The 21,522-nt window shown below is 44.3% G+C and overlaps 1 protein-coding gene across 1 annotated transcript in view; it reads right to left on the reverse strand.

Moving 5' to 3' along the window:
• Positions 1–13,549, reverse strand: part of EXOC3L4 (exocyst complex component 3 like 4) — a 32,821-nt gene extending 19,272 nt beyond the window's left edge. Inside the window, exons 1-5 of the mRNA XM_067555163.1 lie at positions 13,529–13,549; positions 8,713–9,096; positions 6,534–7,182; positions 3,560–3,677; positions 721–846 (exon numbers count right to left, since the gene is read on the reverse strand). Of these exons, the coding sequence (XP_067411264.1) occupies positions 721–846; positions 3,560–3,677; positions 6,534–7,182; positions 8,713–9,091 (1,272 nt within the window). The 5' untranslated portion in view covers positions 9,092–9,096; positions 13,529–13,549. The remainder of the gene's footprint in view (positions 1–720; positions 847–3,559; positions 3,678–6,533; positions 7,183–8,712; positions 9,097–13,528) is intronic.
• Positions 13,550–21,522: the final 7,973 nt, after the last annotated feature.

Consider the following 21,522-nt stretch of genomic DNA (forward strand, 5'->3'; position numbering starts at 1 on the left):
TGATTGTTGTAATTCTCTCTCTGTCTCGTTCACTGTGGTCGCTCCTATTTCCTAGTCACACAACTTCAGCTGTGTCTCAGAAGTTAGACAACTACAATCTTGCTCAGATGCCTTCCACGACATCCAACCCATCTGCTAATCCAATTCAAATCTGCCTTTCTGGTGATCAAAAATGTGCAATATTCTTCTATGGAAAGTGAGTCATAGCAAAGGAATACAATTTTGATTTTTTCCCCCCTAGTATTATTTAATTGAAATGATTCAACCCTTTGAAAGTCATGAAAATGAATAAAAAAACCTTCCTGTCTTTATTATCTTTCAGTCCCTGAAGCTGGTAGGAGCTTTTGTTTATTCACACTGTTTAAATTGGAGTGGCTGTCACTCTGCCTGCAGCATTTCTGAGGTTGCAGCAGCCCTGGGACAAAGTAGCTCTTTCAACGAAGAAGCTTTTCTATCAAACCATTTTTTAAAAAAAAATTCTGATCAAAGAGATTTAAAGACTTTAAAATCAGTTGCCTATTAGGTCTGTGATACAACTGACAGCAGGTTTAATTTGCAGCTAGAAGGCAAGTGGTAGAACTAAAAGGTGTAATAAATGGCAGTTTTCCCTCCCTAATGTATTCTGTGAGTGTGTGACTAACATAAATTATCACAGGAGGCAGCACCTACATACCGGAATGTAATATTTAACCATGCACTTTATACAAGCTAATCAAATACCATTTGAATATCCAGGGACAGTGGTGAGTGGTACTGGATTTGCAAGGTTTCTGGCTGATTTTCCTTCTCCCACTTTTGCGTGGTCTCCAGCTTCAGAATGTTATCCAAATAGCACTTTATTTTCCCCTAAATGTTAAAAGGGGGATGGGGAGAGAGGGATGTAAATCTACAGTTCAGCATAAATAAAATAAACAGAGGTTAATAAACATGCACTGTGTAGTGCACATCATGGAAAAGCACAGGCATTTGTGCAACGAGAGTTGGACAGGTTAAAGAAGAGCTCGGCAACAGACTTTCACGGGGCTAGACCTTGCCACCTTTGCTTGTGATGGTGAGTGCTTGCTCCCATGATGGGTACAGCTGGCTGCTGTTCACCAGACTGATGCGTGAGTCACCAGTGTGAGCAAAGGGGACACAATCTAGCCAAGAGAGTCTGGTTTCCCCTTTGCTGCCTCCTGTTGGCTTTTAGGTGAGGATGCAGCAATGGAAGCCCAAAATATTCACTACAAAGCACATTTTCTTACCATCCTCCTCATCGCAGGCACCTAGCTGGCATGCTGCATTTAGTCTGAGTCACATGTATAAAACTGACATGTGCAATGAAAAACAATCGGATATATTCCAAACCCTTTACAATCTTTATAGAACTCCCGTGGAAATCAGGAGACCTGGAATCTTTAAGGATCATATTCGGCTCTCAGTCACAATCAAATCAATCTGAAATAACTCCACTAATTAGAAAAAAGATACAGATTTTCTGCAGTGAAGGTAATAATCATTGGAACAGCAATGGTAGTTTCCCCATCACTTAGTCTATGAAACAAGATTAGATGTCTTCGTACGAGGTATACTCAGCTGAAAGTTGAAGGTTTGATGTGGGATCAACTTGGTGAGAGTCTATGGCCTGTGTTATGCAAGAAGTCAGACTAGATGATTATAACATCTCTTCTGGAATTAAAATCTGAGTTACTCCCATTTGATACTGGGGTGACTGGAACAAATTCTTCTTTCTAAGCATTAAATGTAATCTGTCCTGCTGCTGGTGAAAGAGTTGGAAATGCTGATTTTAATCATAAAATGCTAGATTCTGATGCCCTGACCTGCACTTTGCATAATGGCTTTTTCTGTAAGCAGTCCCACTGAAGTCAATGGGACCCATTGATCAACTAAGGTCCAGTTCAGTGTAAGGGCATCAGAATATGGCCCCCCAAATGTTAGTTTCTACCGCATTTCACGTTCGGACATGCTGAGGAGCCCTACTCACCAAGTGAGCCCAGATACCTTACTGAGCAGAACAGGTACAGCTTTCTCCGGGATCTCCACGTTAGGGCTAGCTGACATTAGAAAGGCGTTGCAGATACAGTTACACTGGTATAGCTGCACCAGGAGCTTACCCGGGCATAAGATGATCTTTTTCTGGTGTACTTAACCACCTCTCCAAATGACATAAGCTAGACTGGCAAAAGGACTCTTTGGCGTTCAGAGTTGTGTCTTCGTACGAGGGGGAGGTTCTGGCATAACTATATTGGTTAAGGGCGTGGATTTTTTCACGCCCCTGACCAGAATAGCTATGCAAGCAAAACTTTGTTGCATAGCCCTGGTAGAGTTGATTAGTTTGTATGATGCTTGTCACTGCAACAGCTTCAAAGCACAAGTGGAATTTTAAAAACCATAAAGCAAAACCAACAGATCATATTTTTGAAATATCTCACGTAAATGAGTCTATTACATTTTCTAAGGAGTTTCTCTTACTTTTGGCTAAGGATGGTTGTAAATTGTCCATATGTATGTATAATGTATGATTTCACTGGAGTTACTCTGGGTTCATACTAGTGAACCAGATCGGAATCAAGCACAACATTTAGATAGCATGCTTCCATTTCCTATTTTTGTTCATTTAAAGCCATGTTCTGCCTAGTGCTGAGTGGCCCAGGTCAACAGGAGTCAAAGGCACTCAGCATATTGCAGGATCAAACCCTGTTAGAGAGATTGTGATGGGGTATGCAAAGCCCAGACTAGAAAACAAGAGGTTAAGAAGCAACTCTGGGCCCTGGTGGTCCAACCCTGCTGCACCTGCAAAGCCTGCACAAGGAAAGAGGTTTAAAAGGGGAAGTAGGCAGTGAAAGGAAGCAGACCTGTGTTCAGAGCCCTGGGGAAATGCTTCCCTGGAGTTCTCGCTGCCTGAGACCTGGCAATGCAGATCTGACAAAGCCTGCAAAGGTGAAACTGGTGACAGATCTTGAAGGTCAGGTATTTTATTTGCCCTTCTTTAATTTACCCCATGGGGAAAAGGGATACTTAGGTAGGAGGTGATTCATGGAGGCAGCTGTTTAGCATCCCAGGGGGCAGAACTTTAGCTGCTCACGGCTCAGCACTGGATCGGAGCCCAGTGGACTCAGACCCCACACCAACTCCAACAGATGAAACAGCAATAGGAACCCACGTCTCTGTTGAGAATCCAGCTGGGAAGACCCTGAATGTTCAGGGGCCCAGGCCCCAAGTTCTCAAACTAAGCCGAAAGCCCTGAAACCCATGCAGGTGCTGAAAGACTTCTCTGTGATTGGACTTTCTTTTGGTATATCCCGAAAGAGGTGGACTGAGACGCGTGACTCGGCTGGAGGGCTGAGCCACAAAAGAAGGGACAGGCCCCACAAAACAGAAGTCTAATTGAAAAGGGGGAACATCAGGGAGGGAGACAACCAGCCGCACCCCTCCCTGACCACTAGGCAGCCCTGGTGGTGAGTAATCCCTTTTAGAGACATCTGAATATTCTATTTTGGAGACTGGAATTATTTTCTCCTGTATGAGAGAAGCCTGACAACAGGGCTCAAAGTCTTACCTTTATAGAATGTATGTAGTCATTTTGCAGTTTATCCCAAGCTTCTGTTGATAACAACTGGGGGAGATTCTTAGTCTTTGCCTCTAGTTTGAGATCAGGATGTCCCAGAAGAGTTTCGCTACAAAATTCAAATGAACAAATTAACGGAGAGTAAGTAAATTGATGGACTATTCATGTTGCATGAGCTACTTAATTACCATACTGTAAGAAATTTACTTAAACTGTGTTGTGTGCTTTCCAGCTTTAATGAGGAAACCATTCCTCGCTATATAAAATCCTAATTGTTCAAAATTTTAGTGGGTTGGGTTTTTTTTGTGGGTTTTTTTTTTTTTTTTTTTTTTTGGAAGGCTAGATTCCAGCCCATTTTAGAAACGTGAAACCTCTGTGTTGCTTGGACATGGAAATTACTATGAAAAGTTACTTTAAAAAAAAAAAATAAACAAAAAAACCCAAAGCTGATTCATTTAACAATGAGTTGTTGGAATTTCTTTCTAGAGCTCATGCCAGTAACATTATTTTTGTTTTCTTTGGTGTTAATTAGTCATGCTGTGTCTATTTCCTTGTGAAGATAACAATAAAAGATCACAGCTCAGGGGCCATATTCTGAAGGGGAATGTCTGGAAATCATGCATGGGTGCAAACCAGTTTGGACATGCGGAGCATTTCCTCACATATGGAAGAAGTGGGTGGATGCTGAACTAGAGACTGACTTTAAAGGGCATTGAATTGATAAGCTACTTTACCACTCATTTCTCCCATGAGTTACCATGCAATACATGACAGCTGATTAGTGGGAAGGTAGAGTATCATTTTGGGGTAGAAACAGATGTGTTGCTTACTCAATAGCAAAAAAAAAATCCATTATTAGGTGCCATTATGATTCAATACAGCACAGTATTCTTATGTGCTACCCAACCCTTCCATACTCAGCACAAGTAAGATCAATTTACAGCTCTGTCTGCTAAATACTGGGTGAGAAGGAAGAGAAAATGTTTGCAACCTCTTTGAATGTAGAACATGAACTGTTCACTAGAGCTATATGTAAAGGACAGCTGCAATGACAACATCTCATTAGGGGCCTTATTTTGTACTCAAAACTCTCACAAATTCCAGTTAGAAAATTGCCATTGATTTGCAAGATCAGGGAGTTAGGTCAGAGTACACAGTGCAAGATCAGATCTAAGGTGAATGGAAACTGCACTGTATCAAATCTATGGGTTCTGGCAGGCAGTTTATTAGGAAAGGGTTGGTGACGTTGCCCTGTCATCTGGCCAAATTTGTGGGATGGGAATGTATAAGATGTCTTTAGCTATACAAATGCTGCGTACTCCGTCACACTGTATGAATATGTCATTCATTTAAAAGTACACCCAAGTTAGATATTGCTTTTCTCTCTGAATGTTTTTTTTTTTTTTTACCCACAGCTGTTGCAAGTAAAGCCTCAGATGACTGTATCCGAAAGAGAAAAATATTTTGCTATTTGTTTTTTAGTTTGGTTGCTTTAGTTTATTTGACAGAATGTTTGGTATAATCAGCTTCAATTTCAATCCTGTGTAATTAGTTTCCTCTGTTTATGTGGGTTTTACGCACAGTAACAAGAGGGAAAATGTTTTTAAAATAAGGAAAATGAAACTGTAAAATCACAAAACCTGGCAAGGGGACTCAAGGGCAGATGTAGTATCTGAAACTGCTCTAAACTTATGGCTAGATTTCAAGTTAATGACATCTGTTTAAGTAAACAACTTCACATAAAATGAAACATTTTCAAACTTGGACGCAGAAAGCTAAACACCTCAATCAATAATTAGGCATCTGCGTGGCCCAACCTATCCATCTCTTTTACAACTGCCTTTGTGTTTATTTCTGTGTCCTTGGAACACCCTTCATGTGCTGGTTGGCCAGTCTACAGCCCTCTCCTCATTCAGGTTCCACCTTAAGACTCACCCTCCCGTACCGTGAAGCCTCTGTGAAATTAGCCAGCCACTAATGTGTAGGTAGAAAATCCTTATAAACCAGCCTATCATAAACAAGTCCAGCTTATTTGCGTGTTGTATTCTTTTTCCTCCCCCCCCTTCATGTATTTCTATTATATTCATAGGGCTCATCTACATGGACCGGCAATGTGCACTAGCAAGGTGTGATTTCTAAAGAGTGCACAACAAAGTGTGCAAGCTAGACATGTGGACACTATTGGGGTGCACTAAAAGGTCCCTTGTATGTGTTGGTTAATACAACATGTTGGTGCATTTTAGACGTCACATCCCTTTAGTGTGCATTGCTCCACATGTAGACAAACCCTTAGTCCCAGCCCCAAACCGCTTACTGAGTCTGTCTTCTTATGTGTCTGTATTCTGTATCTGTATCTCACCAAACACATTTTGGTCACTACTGCACTATACGTTTTTAGAGGTGCTGTAGTCACCTCTAAAGTCATTTATTTGCGCAAATTCCTCTTTTCTTTGGGCTAGTTCCATCTAGTTGTGTCCCATAGAGCCATGCTCAGGTGGTGGCCAACAGGGACAGAGGGCAGTGTGGATTCTTTCCAACCTGCATCACAACTTAAACAGCTGCAGCCCAGAGCTACTCCACAAACCATGCACTGCACCTGGAAAGATCGTCTGATGGAGGCTTCACTTTGCAAAATGTTTCCATGTGGGGGAACGGCACTTTCTTAGAGCTGAAATACAACATTGGAAGGTGGAACTTACAGGTATCGCGAGCACAGCAAGTCAGTGAGTGAGAGAAACAAGGCAATCCAAATGGAGAGTGGATGCATGTGGTAAGCATTTTACCCACAACCCTTTGCCTCCATCCTTTATCAGATTAGTACGTTCCCTTATAGTTCAATTGACTGCATCTGTTTTACTCACATGGGAACCCAAAAATAACTAAGTGCCTTGAAGTGCCCTGCAGATTTTCAGAGCCAAATTATTATTTGGAGGAGAGAGAGTTAGCATGATGAATAGTAGCTTACCTACAGTATGTGCTAACCCAGTCAAGTACTGCGTAAAGTTCATTGTATTCCAAGGGTCCCTGCAGGAGACCTTGCAGGTGTGAAGAAATAGCATCGTGAAAGGACTCCATGTATGTGTCACAGACTTGATAGTCATCTGGGTAACACTTTTGTACCAAGTTCTTGATTTTCAATAAATCTTTCAGAACATATTGTCTGAGGATCCCTAAATGGATAGCAAGCCAAGAATCGTTGTCCTCCTTCAACAAGAGAGGCACTTTAAGGATTCTCCCTTTAGTACTTCCTCTGACCGCGTCCTTCCATACATCTCGCCACTTTCGGGCTCTACCAACGCAATCGGAGTCTGAAGAGGCAGGACCCAGCTCATCAGCATGAACTTTTTCTTCTTTGGAGATTAAGGTCACCACAGAAGTCAATAAATTTTCATTTATACTTGGATGATCAAGTGTTTCCTCCACAATGGATTTGATCATGTTAGCGATGGAGTTGTAAAGCAAATCCACATCCTTGGCTTTCCTGGCATATTCTGTGTGGTTGTCTTCGTACGTCTTGGCCTCTCTTTCAGTTATAACTTCTTCTTCCAAATACCTGATGCTTGCAAATGCCTCTAAAAGCTGTTTTTTCTGAATAAGTTCATTTATTTCCATTACTGCAGAGAGAACATGGGTGGGGGAGAGAGCAGATTATGAGTTGGTTGTTAGACCTTGAATGTGCCTGTTACAACAGTAAAAGAACGGAGGAGAGAGGCAATGTCTGAGGAAGGACTGCAGCACTGCTTTGGCTCACTACTGCATCCTGGGTGAAGAGTGGCATTCCAGCTGCACGTAGTGAGATTAAAAGTGACCTAACGCCTGTTTGATGTAGAGGAGAAATACTGTTCAAATGAGCGAGAGTTCTGTGGCACCTTAAAGACTAACACATTTATTTGGGCATAAGCTTTTGTGGGCAAAAACCCACTTCATCGGATGCATGAAGTGGAAACTTCAGTTTGGTAGGTGTATGTCTATATACACATTCCATAGACACTGGGAGTGGCTAACCCACCCCAAAAAATAATGTTCCCTCTTTTGACATTCAAACCTTCTCATCCGCTGTTGTGAATGGCCTCACTCACCCTGATTGTATTAACCTCGTTAACACTCGCCCTCCTTGCTGTGATGTAACTCACCCATCCTTGCATGTGTATATGCATCCGACGAAGTGGGTTTCTGCCCATGAAAGCTTATGACCAAATAAATGTGTTAGTCTTTAAGGTGCCACAGAACTCTCGCTCTTTTACTAAAAACAGACTCACACGGCTACCCCTCTGGAACTGTTCGAATGAAATCACTGAAATATCAGAGCTGTGTCTCACTGCGGTGTAGACATACGCTTAGAGAGACCTGTGGCTGAGTCACGTCAGGCTGTGGGGCTATAAAATAGAGATTTGGACTGAGGTTAGGTCAGGGTGTATTAATTAATCTCAACCTTTTTCCTACTGTGGAAACATTGCAATGCCTTTTATCTTGACTAAGAAGTTAGAAGTGTTGCTCAGGCACGTTGAAAGGCATTGCAATGTGCCCACTCTAGGAAAGAGATATGGTTAGGTTGAGGTCAGTTAACATATGCGACCTGACCTTTAGACCCATCTTTCTAGTGTAGACAAAGCCCCTGTGAGTGAGCATCCTTATGACCTGGCCTGAAAAAAGAAATATGCAGACGCATTACTCTTAAGGACCCTTTACATCCTTCTGCTTTTAGGATATTAGAGAGAATGCTGATCCAGATCCGAGTGGAGAATGCTCAGCACTCCCTTCCCTAAGGTGGGACGGGACGTGAATTAACTGAAGGCACTTTGTTCTACCGTCCTCTATACTGCACAGACTGAAACACACAAGAATTATATAGAAGTGCAGCCTGGGAGACAGGTGACTCAACGCTAATAGAATAACATTTTGAGGAGGCCACAGGACATTCCATTTGTGGGCTCTCCCTTGGTGTCTGGGTGACCTGTCCTCTGTGCTCTACATTTAAAGACTCCAAGGAGACTTTGTAAGGGATCAGGCTATTCTCTACCCAGGCAAGTCCACCTCTCTATTCACCTCTCTATTGTGCTAGGGGCTCTGCTGAGTCTACTTTGATTGAATGTTATTAGAATTCCAACAAGACTTTTACAGTGGCTTTTATTTTCACCTCTTACCTGAGAGAGGTTCTCGTTTAATAGACTCTGCTTCTGTATTCTCCCCACTCTTATCCGCACTGGTGTCAGTCATGTTTTTAGCACTGTTGCCCTCTTCTTTTCTTTTGGGGCTTTTCAGTAAAAAAGATTTGCTTCCTCTCAGGGTGCCAGAATCCTCACTTGCTTTGTCTTTGGTTGAACTTCGTTTACTTCTCCTGAAGCTTAACATTCTTAAAAGACCCCCTGTGGGGCTCTTTAGCTCCTGATTGTTCCGGTCTGGGCTATTCAGTTCAGAAACAGAATCAGTCCCTTCATCCTCAATGCTTTGTACTGGAGATGCTGGCTCTGATGGAGACTCCATTTTTTCACTGGACTCGGGTATCTCCTTATTTTCATCCATCTCACCTTTGCAATAACTGAAGGAGTAGTTAGTAGTAGTAACTATTCAAACAAAAGAAACAGATGGACAGAATTAAGCAGTACGACTTAAATGAGATCTCTGTAGTGCTGACATATTGCTGTGTCTCATGTGAGTCACCCTTAGACAGCATATCTTGGAGGATGCAAGTCTGTAATAGCCTTTGACACACCCCAAGGTAACCAGGATTGTGAGGCTCCTCGTCATGACGTGCCTCTAGTGTGAAGCAGTCTTGCCAGTGCCTTCGGTGAATCAGATCCCTGAAAACAACAGCCCTGGCTGCATGAGCACGGCTCTCTGTACAAGTAGCGATAGGTACACCCCACCCTCCAAATACTCCGAGCGTTGCCTGCAGTCCACTGAACTCTCACAGAATTACCAGGCCTGCTGTTCCTAAAGGAACAGGACACACCAGCTTGTAAGAGAGAAGAATAAGTTTATTATCAGAGGACAGAGATTTAAGTGATAGTGAGTCAGAATATTGGAAACAAATGGTAATATACAAAGCAAAATCATAACACGCTGTCTAGATACTAACCTTAAGTGCCAAGTTCTCCTCCTGTCTAAAGAAGCTCATCTCATCCAAAGCGCTCTCCAGCATTTTCAACCAAGTCTGGCTGAGACCCTTCTTTCATGAAGCAGAAGCACCTTTTACTCCCCAGTGAAGGGGGTCCGGGCATCCACTTTGTCCCCACCCCCTAATATACCCAAGCAAACTTTTGCTATGCACCTCAAGATAAGGCTCCCTTCCCCCACTGGGCTTCACCTCCTGTTTGATTATAGCGAGGCTCTTTCTTACAATCCTTCATTTGCATTCAGTTCAGACTGGCAATAGGGGCCCTGTTGCGAAGGAGACAATACTCCGTTTCTGTGTAAATAGATAAATAGATGCATAGACTTCTCCTGTCTGACAGAAAACCTGTTTGTCACTTTTGTTGGTGACTTTAGACAGACTTTAAGAACATTTTCAGTATATATGCACAACTTCTTATATACAATAGAACCTCAGAGTTGTGAACACCGGAGTTATGAACTGACCTGTCAACCTCATTTGGAACTGGAAGTATGCAATCAAGCAGCAGCAGAGACACACAAAACCACAAATACAGTACAGTACTATGTTAAATGTAAAATTAGTAGAAAAATAAAGGGAAAGCAGCATTTTTCTCCTGCATAGTAAAGTTTCAAAGCTGTACTAAGTCAATATTCAGCTGTGAACTTTTGAAAGAACAGTCATACTGTTTTGTTAGGTTACAAATATTTCAGAGTTACGAACAACCTCAATTCCTGATGTGTTCGTAACTCTGAGGAGCCTACTGTAGTGTCTGTACATACATTTCACAAAGATATTGATGACCAGTGTGACGCTAGCTTTCATTTAAGACATTCTTGGGTGAACCAGAATGTACATACCAGAATCAGGTGATTCCTGATCCTTCTACACCCTCTTGCCAGTTGGCATGAAGAGGTTCTTGGGTCACTTAACCCTACCTTCAGAGCCTGGCTTTTTAGCACACGTTGTCCACATGCATGCTCTGAGGTCTAGAGGACCTCCATTCAGTTCCTGATAGCAGCCCTCTTGCACACTGCAGAAGAGCGTTATCCAGAGCTAGGCTGTTCTCAGTGGTGGCAGACGACAGAACAAGGAGCAACGGTCTCAAGTTGCAGGGGGGGGAGGTCTAGGTTGGACATTAGGAAAAAGTTTTTCACTAGGAGGGTGGTGAAGCACTGGAATGGGTTACCTAGGGAGGTGGTGGAATCTCCATCTTTAGAGGTTTTTAAGCTGCGGCTTGACAAAACCCTCGCTGGGATTATTTAACTGAAGTTAGTCCTGCTTTGAGCAGGGGGTTGGACTAGATGACCTCCTGAGGTCCCTTCCAACTCTATGATTCTATGATTCTATATGCCATGATCTCAGCTCAACACCTAAACTGGTACCATTAGTTTCCTCTTGCACCTGACTTTAAAGCAATTTAGGGCAGATCTATGCATTATCCAGATTATTCACGGCTTATAACACAGGCATGTTAGCTTTGGGCTTGGTTGCTGCTGCCTTGTTTATGCACAGAGATATCTGCAGATGTTCAGCATTGGACTTGCTCATCTAGCTCATGATGCGGATAGACAGTTACAGATCTCATGTAGCAGTGACTAAAGCAAACTCAGAAAAAGCCTCCATTTTCTCTAGTTTCTTACATCAAAGGATAGTATTTTCTGTGCTCTGAATTGTCATGGTTACAATTCTGCAGAGGCTACAGAACGCAGTGAACTTTTCTATAGCACACACTATCTGAAAGCACTTCACAGTCAAACAGAAACCAAGGCCAGCTGGAAACAGCTTGCAGATTTGGGGTTTTTTTTGGTCTCAGAGGCCTTCTCTGCTCTTCAAGCATTACACTTGCCCGCCATTGCTAAGATGTTAGGAGCCCAAGTGTAGACCGCAAGCCAGGGATGCCATTTTTTCAGTGCCATTTCATCTCGTTTCCCTTCATGATAAAGGGCTACCTTGTGATTTTTAAGTCCTGTGCTGAGCAAGCTCTGGGAGACACTATGCCGCAGTGCTGCTCTCTAGAGGCACCATGCCTCCCCTGCTTTCTCAAAGGGGGTACGACTTCTGTATCTGGATGATTACCAACCAGGCACAGGGTGAGGAAGCAGGCTCAGGATGGTGACTGCTCTCCACCATGGACAAGTGGGCGGAGCCATGATTCCGCCCTCTCCCAAGGTCTCATCCCGCAGAGCCAAGCCAGTGCAAGGAGAGGGGATAAGTGGTGCGTGCCTATTAAAGGGCTGTTGCAGATTGCTTCATCTCTGGAGCCAGGGAAGAATGGTAACTCTGAGTCACAATTCCCTCCCTGGGCTGCTCCCCTTGCTTGGGTCACTGAGGAAGGGCTCACTCTGGCCCCGTAGGAAGGAAAGTGGGAGGTGGCAGGAAGATCGCGTGTAGCAAGCTGTCCGGAACTTGGAGGGAGGAGCACAGGTTGCAGGAGGGGAGAATATGGAGCAGGCACGAGGAAACTAGTCTGTGTCCAGGTGGGTGGAATACTATTGAGGCACCCCTGTAAATAATTCTCTTCTTAAGAAAGAGCCAGTTGTGTTTTAGAAACATGGAGTTCTCTCATGTTACTACCCAGCATGTGGTACATGAAACACCTTGTGCTCACCCCTCTGTCTGTATCCACCTGCGAGCTCTTATTTTATACTTAGATTTTAAGCTTTTTGAGGCAGGGCCTGTCTTTCTATTCTCTGTTCTTACAATGCTTAACCTAGTAAGGTCCATGATTGGAGCACAGAGGTGCTACTGCAATATAAATAACAATTCATAACAGTTATCCAGCTAAGCTATCGCACAACTTGATGGTTCCAAATCATCCAGAAGCTTTTATATTTTTTACAATTCCTTTTAAAAACAAAATTGTCACTTCACCTCTCCTGTTTTTTTTTTTAATTATAACTTTAATGGGGTGATCTGGACTTACCTGCACACTGCTGCCTACTCTCCTGGTAAAACACTGGTTTTTATTTTCTTGTGATGCCTCACTGCAGAGCTTTGCTATATTTTCACCTTCTAGCACCATATCATTTGATAGATTGTAAATATTGCGTTCTTTGGTGCAGGGACTTTGCCTTCCCGTGTGTTTGTAAAGCCTCTAGCACAGTGGGATCTGATCCTTATCATGGTTGCTGAGGGCTACTACAAGTACAAACACTTCCTAATAATAACTGTCTTGAGGCTTTGCTTAGCGTTTCAATGTTCTTATAAGCCACCTGACTGTAACCCATGTTGATGGAGGAGCTCTGATTCACAGGGTAGCATGAGGGGTCGGGTAAGAGGAGTGATTCGCTGTTTCAATTCAAGTTTAACACAGCAGTGTTTGGGTGTCTGTTGCGACCTGCATGTATTACTTGAGGAAGGAAGCAGGGACTGAGAGGGGAAATTACAGCCTAGAAGGGAGAATTGGAGAGCACTGTGGCAGGGAGGAGAGACTGAGGGATGAGACCCTCTCCAAAAAATATCCCTGCATAGGGGGGTGCAAACCCTTCTTTGCTGTAGGAGGTTGTAAGTGATCCTGACAGAACAGCTGCAGTGATTGAAAGCTGCAGAAATCCAGCTTGGAACGGGAATTCCAAGGAGAAACTGTGTGACGCAGGTGGTCAGGCTGAATGTTCACAAGAGTCCCTCCTGGCCTCAGACTCTGGAACGTACACAGCATTTCCGAGTTCTGGAACTAGCCTCTCCAGTGATGGACCACAGGAAAAGCTAGGGGAGTGATACCTGTCTGAGCAAGCCCTTTGTAGAGCGTGTCTAATGACTCCCGTGTCCTGCAGTTAGCTGGGAAGGAACGTGGCAGGCTCCTGCTGCTCTTGAGATCCCTGCAGGGCACAGGATGTTTGGCTTTGGCTCCCAGAGAAACTCACCTGATTTAGCTGGCTGCAGCAGTTCCTTGCTCTCCTCTGAGCCTGACAGCTGCTCCCTCTCCCTGCAGCGAGGCTGTCCTCATCACTTTCTTGATTTCCAGAGCGTTTTATTGAAAATAACCTGTACAAGGAAGAAAGGCAGGGCCTCCAGGCAAAAATCCCCTGCAGTAGTTTGCTTCGTCTTTCTGGGCGTGGATTGCTCTTTTTACTTTCACTCTTGCATTGGTAAGGAAGGGAAAGGGGAATAGGTGCTGGGGAAATTCCAGGAAAAGCAGCATAATGATTTACGGTGTTGTTGGGTGGATGAAGATAACCTGAGTAGCTGAGTCCATAAGCCCTCAGCTGGCTGCTGCCGTAATTTTTTTGGAAGGTCATTGTGTGCAGCAGTGAAAAGAGAATCTTCCATTAGCCCCAAAATGATCTGTGTGATTATGTATCTCTGCCCAAGGCTTGTGTGGGCACTTGGCAAAATTCTGACCTGTTACCACTGTGGCTGTGCAATCCCAGTGAAGTCCACAAAAATCTGATGAGATTCAACACGGAGAAGTGCAGAATCCTGCACTTTGGATGGAAGAATCCCATGCGCTGCTACAGACTGGGGACCAACTGGCTAGGCAGCAGTTCTGCAGAAAAGGACCTGGGGGTAATAGTGAACGAGAAGCTGGATATGAGTCAACAGTTTGCCCTTATTGCCACGAAAGCTAACGGCATATTGGGCTGCATTAGCAGGGGCATTGCCAGCAGATTGAGGGAAGTGATTATTCCCCTCTATAGTATTGCGTCCAGTTTTGGGCTTCCCACTACAGGAAGGATGTAGACAAATTGGAGAGAGTCCAGCAGAGGGTAACAAAAATGATTAAGGGGCCGGAATACATGATTTTTGAGGAGAAGCTGAGGGAACTAGGCTTGTTTAGTCTGCAAAAGAGAAGAATGAGGGGGGATTTGATAGCAGCCTTTAACTACGTGAAAGGGGGTTCGAGGGAGTCTGGAGCTAGACTGTTCTTAGTGGTTGTAAATGACAGAACTAGGAGCAATGCTCTCAAGTTGCAGTGGAGAAGGTCTAGGTTGGATACTGGGAAAAGCTTTTTTCATTAGGAGGGTTGTGAAGCACTGGACTGGGTTAACTAGAGAGGTGGTGGAATCTCCATCCTTAAAGGTTTTTAAGCTGCAGTTGACAAAGCCCTGGCTGAGATGGTTTAGTTGGGGTTGGTCCTGCTTTGAGCAGGGGGTTGGACTAAATGACCTCCTGAGGTCCCTTCCAATCCTAATCTTCAATGATTCTAAGAGGGGAAATGAATTTGGCCCAACCTTCTTTGGTTTTGACCTTTGTGGGTTCTAACCCCGAAAGGTTTTGCTTTGCGTTTGGGATCCGAATGCATTTCAAACTAAATCTCAGTTGAAACTCTTGTATTAAGCCAACTGTCCTGCATTCCTTGGAATGATTCACTGGCTTGTCCTGTGCAATGACAGGATAGACTAGGAGAGCTGCGTGTGTGTCCTGGTGATGGTGGTGATGATACTTTGCTCACCTCTCCTCTCTGTGCACCAGTCAGGGGTGTGTTCCTGTGTGTGCAATAATGAATTCAGTTCTGGATGTCTCAGTTCCAGGAACATATTGACAAATTGGAAGAAGTACAGAGAAGAGCAGCATAAACATACAGGCTTGATTATGGGGATATTTAGAAGAGCTAAGTAAAAATCACTAACTAACTAGCCAAGCAACTACATTTATAAAAAGCTTTAACCCTTTCAAGCCTGAAATGGGCTGAGAGCTGAGATCTGATCTTTTCTCCCTATGTGATGATTCTGTGATTGCAATCAACAAAGCCATGGATTATTTCTGCTGCATGCTGTAGGTGTGGATGGTGAGTATTCACATAGAAGATAAGATCTCTGCCCTGAGGAGATCACAGTCTGCAACACTGTGGCCTGAGATACCAGAGCTAAATAACCTGCTTGCTTATTTTATAATACAATATGGAGCATTAAAGATAATGGAACGAAGTCCAACACACCAGCAATGCTGTACATCAGCTCCCATGTGGCAGCTGAGACACGGTTTCCTCCACCATTGCATGGCAGATTTGTATGCTAATTTGAAGAGGAGCGAGTGGATGACAAAGGAAAAACAAAAATTTGGCGGTAAACCAGTGATGTGATGGAATAATCCAAATTAGGCCTATTAAGAAAGCTCTACAGCTGCAAATTAAAGTATTCCTTATAGGCACTTGGGATTATCCCTGATCAGTCTTTGCTGTCCAGCAATCAGTATAGCTGCAGCAGTGCAAACCCCAACTATAGACAAGGCTTCAGTGCCCATCTCATACCCTATTAAGCACATACTGGTGCACTCAGTAAAATGTTGTTCAGTCCTGTGATCTTGTATTTTGAAAGCACATGCTCCTGAAAAAAGTTTATCATCTTGAGGAATCATCACCAACTTGCCTTCTGCACGTCCGCTGTGGCATAATTCTCTGTCTGCTCTCTGCATGTAGTTGCAAACAGTGCAAGAGATTTATCATTAATGTTATTTGTCTCTCATTAAGTGTGATTTCTGATCCTCCCAATCTAAGATATTATCAAGGTGCCTCTTACAGTGAAATGTAGTGACTGGATTTAAGCTGGGGCTTCCTTCCAGCCAAACCAATTCAGAGGGAGGAGAGAGAAGAAAGGGGAAGTAAAAAGAGTTTGAGAATTAAGGGCTGAAAGAAAATCCACGTGAATCCACCTCTACACAGGGCTGTATTCAGGGACAGAAACTTTGTGCCAGTACAACCCCACAACTAATTACCTGCAGAAGCAGTTCTTAAACCACATGAGAATCCTGCAAGAGCAGCTTTGACTGAAAGAGAAACTATATACGAAGAACTGGCTTTTGGCTGCCTGCCATCAAGGAACATGAGCTTGAGTGCTTTGTTCAGATTCCACCTTATTATATTGTGCAAAACTACCAAGACTTTCTAATTCTCCCTCATCAAAATGCTTCCATCACATGCACAAGGCACAATGAGTGCAGGGTGCTACAGGCAAGGTGCTGCTGGTATCAAAGTGTCATGGTGATGTGTGCATCAGTGTTGTGGGAGATGACAGGACAGATCCAGGCACTATATGCCTCTGCAGAGTAAGGCTATGTCTACACTTAAAATGCTGCAGCATCACAGCGGCAGGGCTACAGCGGCGCCACTGTAGTGCTTCAGTGTTGGGATCTCTTAGCACTGTAGGTAATCCACCTCTCTAAGAAGCAGCAGGTAGGTCAACAGAAGAACTCTTCTTAGCCAGGTCTGCACTGGGGGCTTGGTCGGCTCAATTACAGCTCTCAGGTATGTGGATTTTTCATCCCCTTGAGAGATGTAGCTATGCAGATGTAACTTTTCAATGTAAACCAGCCCTCAGCGAATGAGCTCCAACCTGGAAGTCTCTAACTATCCAGATCCATAGAGGGGTGGCAGTCTGTAATGACAGCATCAGGCAGAGTTGAGGTGGGTTGGGTGACGTTTTTTGCACTGTCGGATATTTGAGCTGGGCTTTCAAAGTGTAACTTTAACTCCCAATTTCTAGGCTTTAACGGTTGTGTTTTTCTGGATGGTTTCCTGCTTAGGAAGTAAAACTGTACTCTGAAAATGACTGTAGAAATGGCCTTGTGGGTTTCCATGGTGACTGTCTGACTCCAGATCCAATTTATTCAAGGGTACTAGTAAAGAAATGTGTGGGGGTTTTTTTTCTAACTGTGTGTTCATCCTTGGATCTGAAAGCCCAGCTGTATTCTCCCTGGCTCATGCATCGTCACTACCAAGAAGGGTTCTACAGGCCAAATGCTGCTGTCCCATACACCTGGGTACCCCCATTGCCTTCACATGATTCCATCACCTGTATCTGCAGTGGGGTTGGCACAGGTATACTCTGGTTGTCTGTCTGGTAACTTTAATTTGGTGCACAGTTCTGTTGATGACTGACAAGATGGCCTAGCTCCCAATGTATTTTTTCTCAGGGTGTGTCTACACTGAAGTCTCAGGCTGTGATTGCAGCTCATGTAGACATAGCTGAGTTCGCTTTAATCTAGTGAGCTCAGGTGGCAGAGTAGTGAAGCTGTGGCAGCATGGGTTCAGCATGGCCAGCTAGCCCAGAACCCAGACTGGTTAGATTGGGTAAGTGTACATGAACGGCAATCAGACTATAGCGAGGCAGGATGGTTTCCTTCCAAACTGGAGAACAAGGGACTACTACACTCCCCTTGGTGGGCGGGCTAAACCCACCCTGCCCCTCTCACTGGAAGGGCCAGGTCAAGACAAGAAGTATAAAAGGAGAGCCCTGGAGCTCACTCAGCTAATGCTGAACCACTGGTGGAAGCAGAGGTCCAGGGAGATGAATCCTCTGCAGGATCCTGGACCAGTCCCCAAGTGGAGCAGTGCCCTGCTGCCAAAGGAGCCAGAATCCCCTAGGAGGGACTGTGGCGGCTACTGCCCGACTGCTAGGTGACGAGACAGAGCCCCCAGTCAATGGGCACCAGCGACTAAGTGGGGTAGGAAGTAGCCGAGGGGAAATGGACCTTGAGCCGCTTGGGCCGCCAGGAAGCGAGGCAGCGTGGTTCGATGGTTTTCCCGCTGGCTCAGTGGTGGGACCAGCCACCATTGATAGGGCCCTGGGATGGGACCTGGTGAAGTAGGGTGGACCCAGGTCCCCCTATTCACCCCCTACTGCCAACCCACAGCTGGGGTGGCTGCAAACTCATGCTAGAAGCCTGCACCTAGAGACTGTTTGTGCTCTGCCCTGCCCAGAAGACCAGAATTCCCCTATAGACAGCCACTATAGACTGTTAATTGCTCTCTGCCCCAGTCAGGAGGCTGTGGGCTAAAGACTTCCCCCACAGAATATTGATTACTGGCTGCCTATAATGAGGCAGAGTAGCTTCCCTCCCCATTGGAGAGCGAGAGACCACTACACAGACCCTGTGATTGTAGTGTAGACATAACCTTAGTAGCTAGCCTGATAGAGCCAGGACTACAGGAGTCAAAAGCACTATAAAACCTTTTTGTCACTAAAGTGACTACATAAAAATAGCTCCTTCTTTGCTTGACGGATGTGCTCCATGAGCCTGAATCAAAACCGCCTGCAGGCAGTGGAAAGATGCCCGTTGACTTCAATGGGCTTTGGAGTCAGTAGAACTGTACATGAAATAGCTGATAGACATTTGCTGCTTTAACTCCCAAATGAACAAAGTTTTTTGGCTGGAATTTGTTAGGGGAGAAGGATCCAAGCAACCCAAGAAAGCTGGTCATCTAGCAGATAGTGGCTGCTCCCCTATCACTTACAGCTGGCTAACTTGTGACACACGGCTTTCGGGAATGTTGTGTGACATCAACACACACCACCTCGTTACCGTTTCATTATGATTTCTTCCTGTGTCCGTAGCTGTTGACAGGTCATAAACACTTTGGATCTCAGCCTATAACACTCGTTTCATTAGATGACAATGTGTGGACATGTCCACAAAACCTACCGTTAAGGGGAAGGTCTGTTGTGAGCTGTAATTTGTTTGAATTTTTGAATGCCCTGCACATGCAAGACAGAAAAGTAATGATTTTTACCCTTCATGTTTTAATCTGACAGTCCCCCACCCGCATCCCAAGTAAGTATATTTCACAAATAGGGTGACCAGCTAGCAAGTGTGAAAAATCAGGATGGGGGTGAAGGTAATAAGCACTTATATAAGGAAAAGCCCCACATATGCTCAAACCTGGGGCAGTTTAAGAAATTCTCTCCAAAGCTGCTGCTCTGATGATATGGGAGACTATGGAACTAAAAAGCCAGAGAATCCATGAGTGCCAGGATGGAATGCGGACTTTCCACAAGACTCCACTGAACTGGCATCTGCATGAGGTTTTCATCTGAAACATTTCCCGGTGTTGCTACTCAACTAATCCTGGCTAGACCAGGATTTAAAGGTGACTGGGATCAGGATGTAGGAGCTGACACATGCTAGCTAACACGTTCTAAAACCCCAGGGGAGACTTCAACACAGGCGAAAATGGGAATATTAGGCTTTAATTCAACCAGCTAACTTGTTAAAGCCCAGTGTTCTGCACCAATGTTGCAGTGGCGGGAAGTTCTTCAGAAAAAGCCCAATGTAAACACAAAGGTAATAGCTATTTTTGAGAATTAGCTTTGCTTAGGGACATTTATGTGTCTCCCATTGACCTTCTAGCCACCATTAAAGGCTTTGTATTACTCAAAGTTTTCTCCATGCACCAGGCATGGTTGACAAAATGGATGGACACAATGCACTGCAAAAAGGCTCTGTTGCTTAATGGCCTGAGTATCCTTCCCTCCGTTATCTGAGAGAGACCATATTCACCCCTTGCAAGGTGCCCTCGCATAAGCCAAGACACCCTTATGTCCTTTATTCATGGTATAACTCCCAGTGCTATGGGGTGACTTCTCAAGAAATGGATTTTATTTTCAGCCATTCCCCTGTCACTCATCACTGGCGTTTCACAGCATCAGACAAACATTAGTGAATTTATTCTCACAACACCCTGAGGAGATAGGGAAGTATTATTATTCCCGTTTTAAATATGAGGAAACTGAGGCACATTCAAGTGCCTTTCCCAAGGTCTCACAGGAAACTTGTAGCAATCCTCGATTTTTCCAATTCCTAGTCTTGGCCTTTAATCCCAACCCCATTATTTTTCCAGTAAATAAAATGGATGCATAAAATTAAGCATATGCATAAGTATTTGCAAGATCAAGGTGCAAATGAGTACCCAGAGCACAGTAGCTACCAGTGTGTTGAGAGGAGTGTCACATCCAGGCCCCTTATCGGTTTACTGTGGCTCTAGTCAGTGTGTCAAATTCCCACAATCCACATTGCTGAGCAAGGTATAAAAAAGCAGGAGAGAGATATGGCCTTCATTCTCTTGCGCAAGCGTCATCACAGTGAGAGAGAGCAGTGCCACTGTTAATGGTGGCCCAGGAAAGGTTTAGAAAGTGTAAAGGATTTTCTTTACTGGATGTAGCTTCTGAACCTAGTGCAATCTTTATGCAGAAAAACTCAGTCTGCTCTCTAATCCGTGCTGCAGATTACAATCCAGTTAGTACATTTTCCCATTCACCCATCCTTCGGTCCTGTTGACCTTTGTTCCCGGCAGTAAACAGATGCCTCACATTTCTGTCAGACACGTGACCCATACAAAATCAAGGTGGTGCTTTTGAAGAGCTTCCTGTTGGGAGAAATCCAAGGTGTGCAACGTCCAGACTTCTCTCAGTTCAGTTTATACAGGCATTGTTTGCTGCTGTTGCATAACATGACAGATGGAAAGGAGGATACGGGCATAGCAAATGAGATGTCAGAAACTTGTTAGGGCATAGAGGGTCCTTTGAGACATTCAACATTTGCACTTACTCTTCCTGCTTGTGAATGGAAATTGGGGAAGGTTGACTGTAAACAGTCATAAAGTGCAAGACTCGGGAACTTAAACAGTTGGGATGTTTTAAAACACATTGGAAAAACCATATCAGGAGGGAGAAACCACAAAACATGGAAGAACACTATTCTTTACATATTCTAGATTTGCAAGATCTTTGGGGCCATTTATGCTTTTGCTAAAATAGCCTTTTCTTCCTAGAAGAGTCTTGTTTTTAAAAGGCACGCTGAGCTGTTTGCCATATTCTAGATGCAGCCTCTTCACTACCAAAGAGAGCGACGGCATAGTCCAGTGCAGGGTGGTTGAACCTTTCCAATGCTCTGGACTAGATGCTAGTTTGGGGACACCTTTCGGGCCACACAGAAAAATAGAATTCCAGATTCTAGATTCAGATTGTTCTTGTGGAGTTTGGGATTTAGCTGCTAAGGAATAGTTTTGTTTGAATCCATCTCTTACTGTCCAGTGGTGTATCCCAAAGGGATTGATCAGCAGCTTGGGAGAACTCAGGAAAGTTCTCACTGCCATGGAGGCCGTTCTTAAGGGCGCCCCTACACTGCAGACGGGCAGATGTTC

This window comes from Emydura macquarii, unplaced genomic scaffold (genome assembly GCF_026122565.2).
Source record: "Emydura macquarii macquarii isolate MOO-44397 ecotype Brisbane River unplaced genomic scaffold, CSIRO-AGI_Emac_v2 contig_1551, whole genome shotgun sequence".
NCBI lineage: Eukaryota > Metazoa > Chordata > Testudines > Chelidae > Emydura > Emydura macquarii.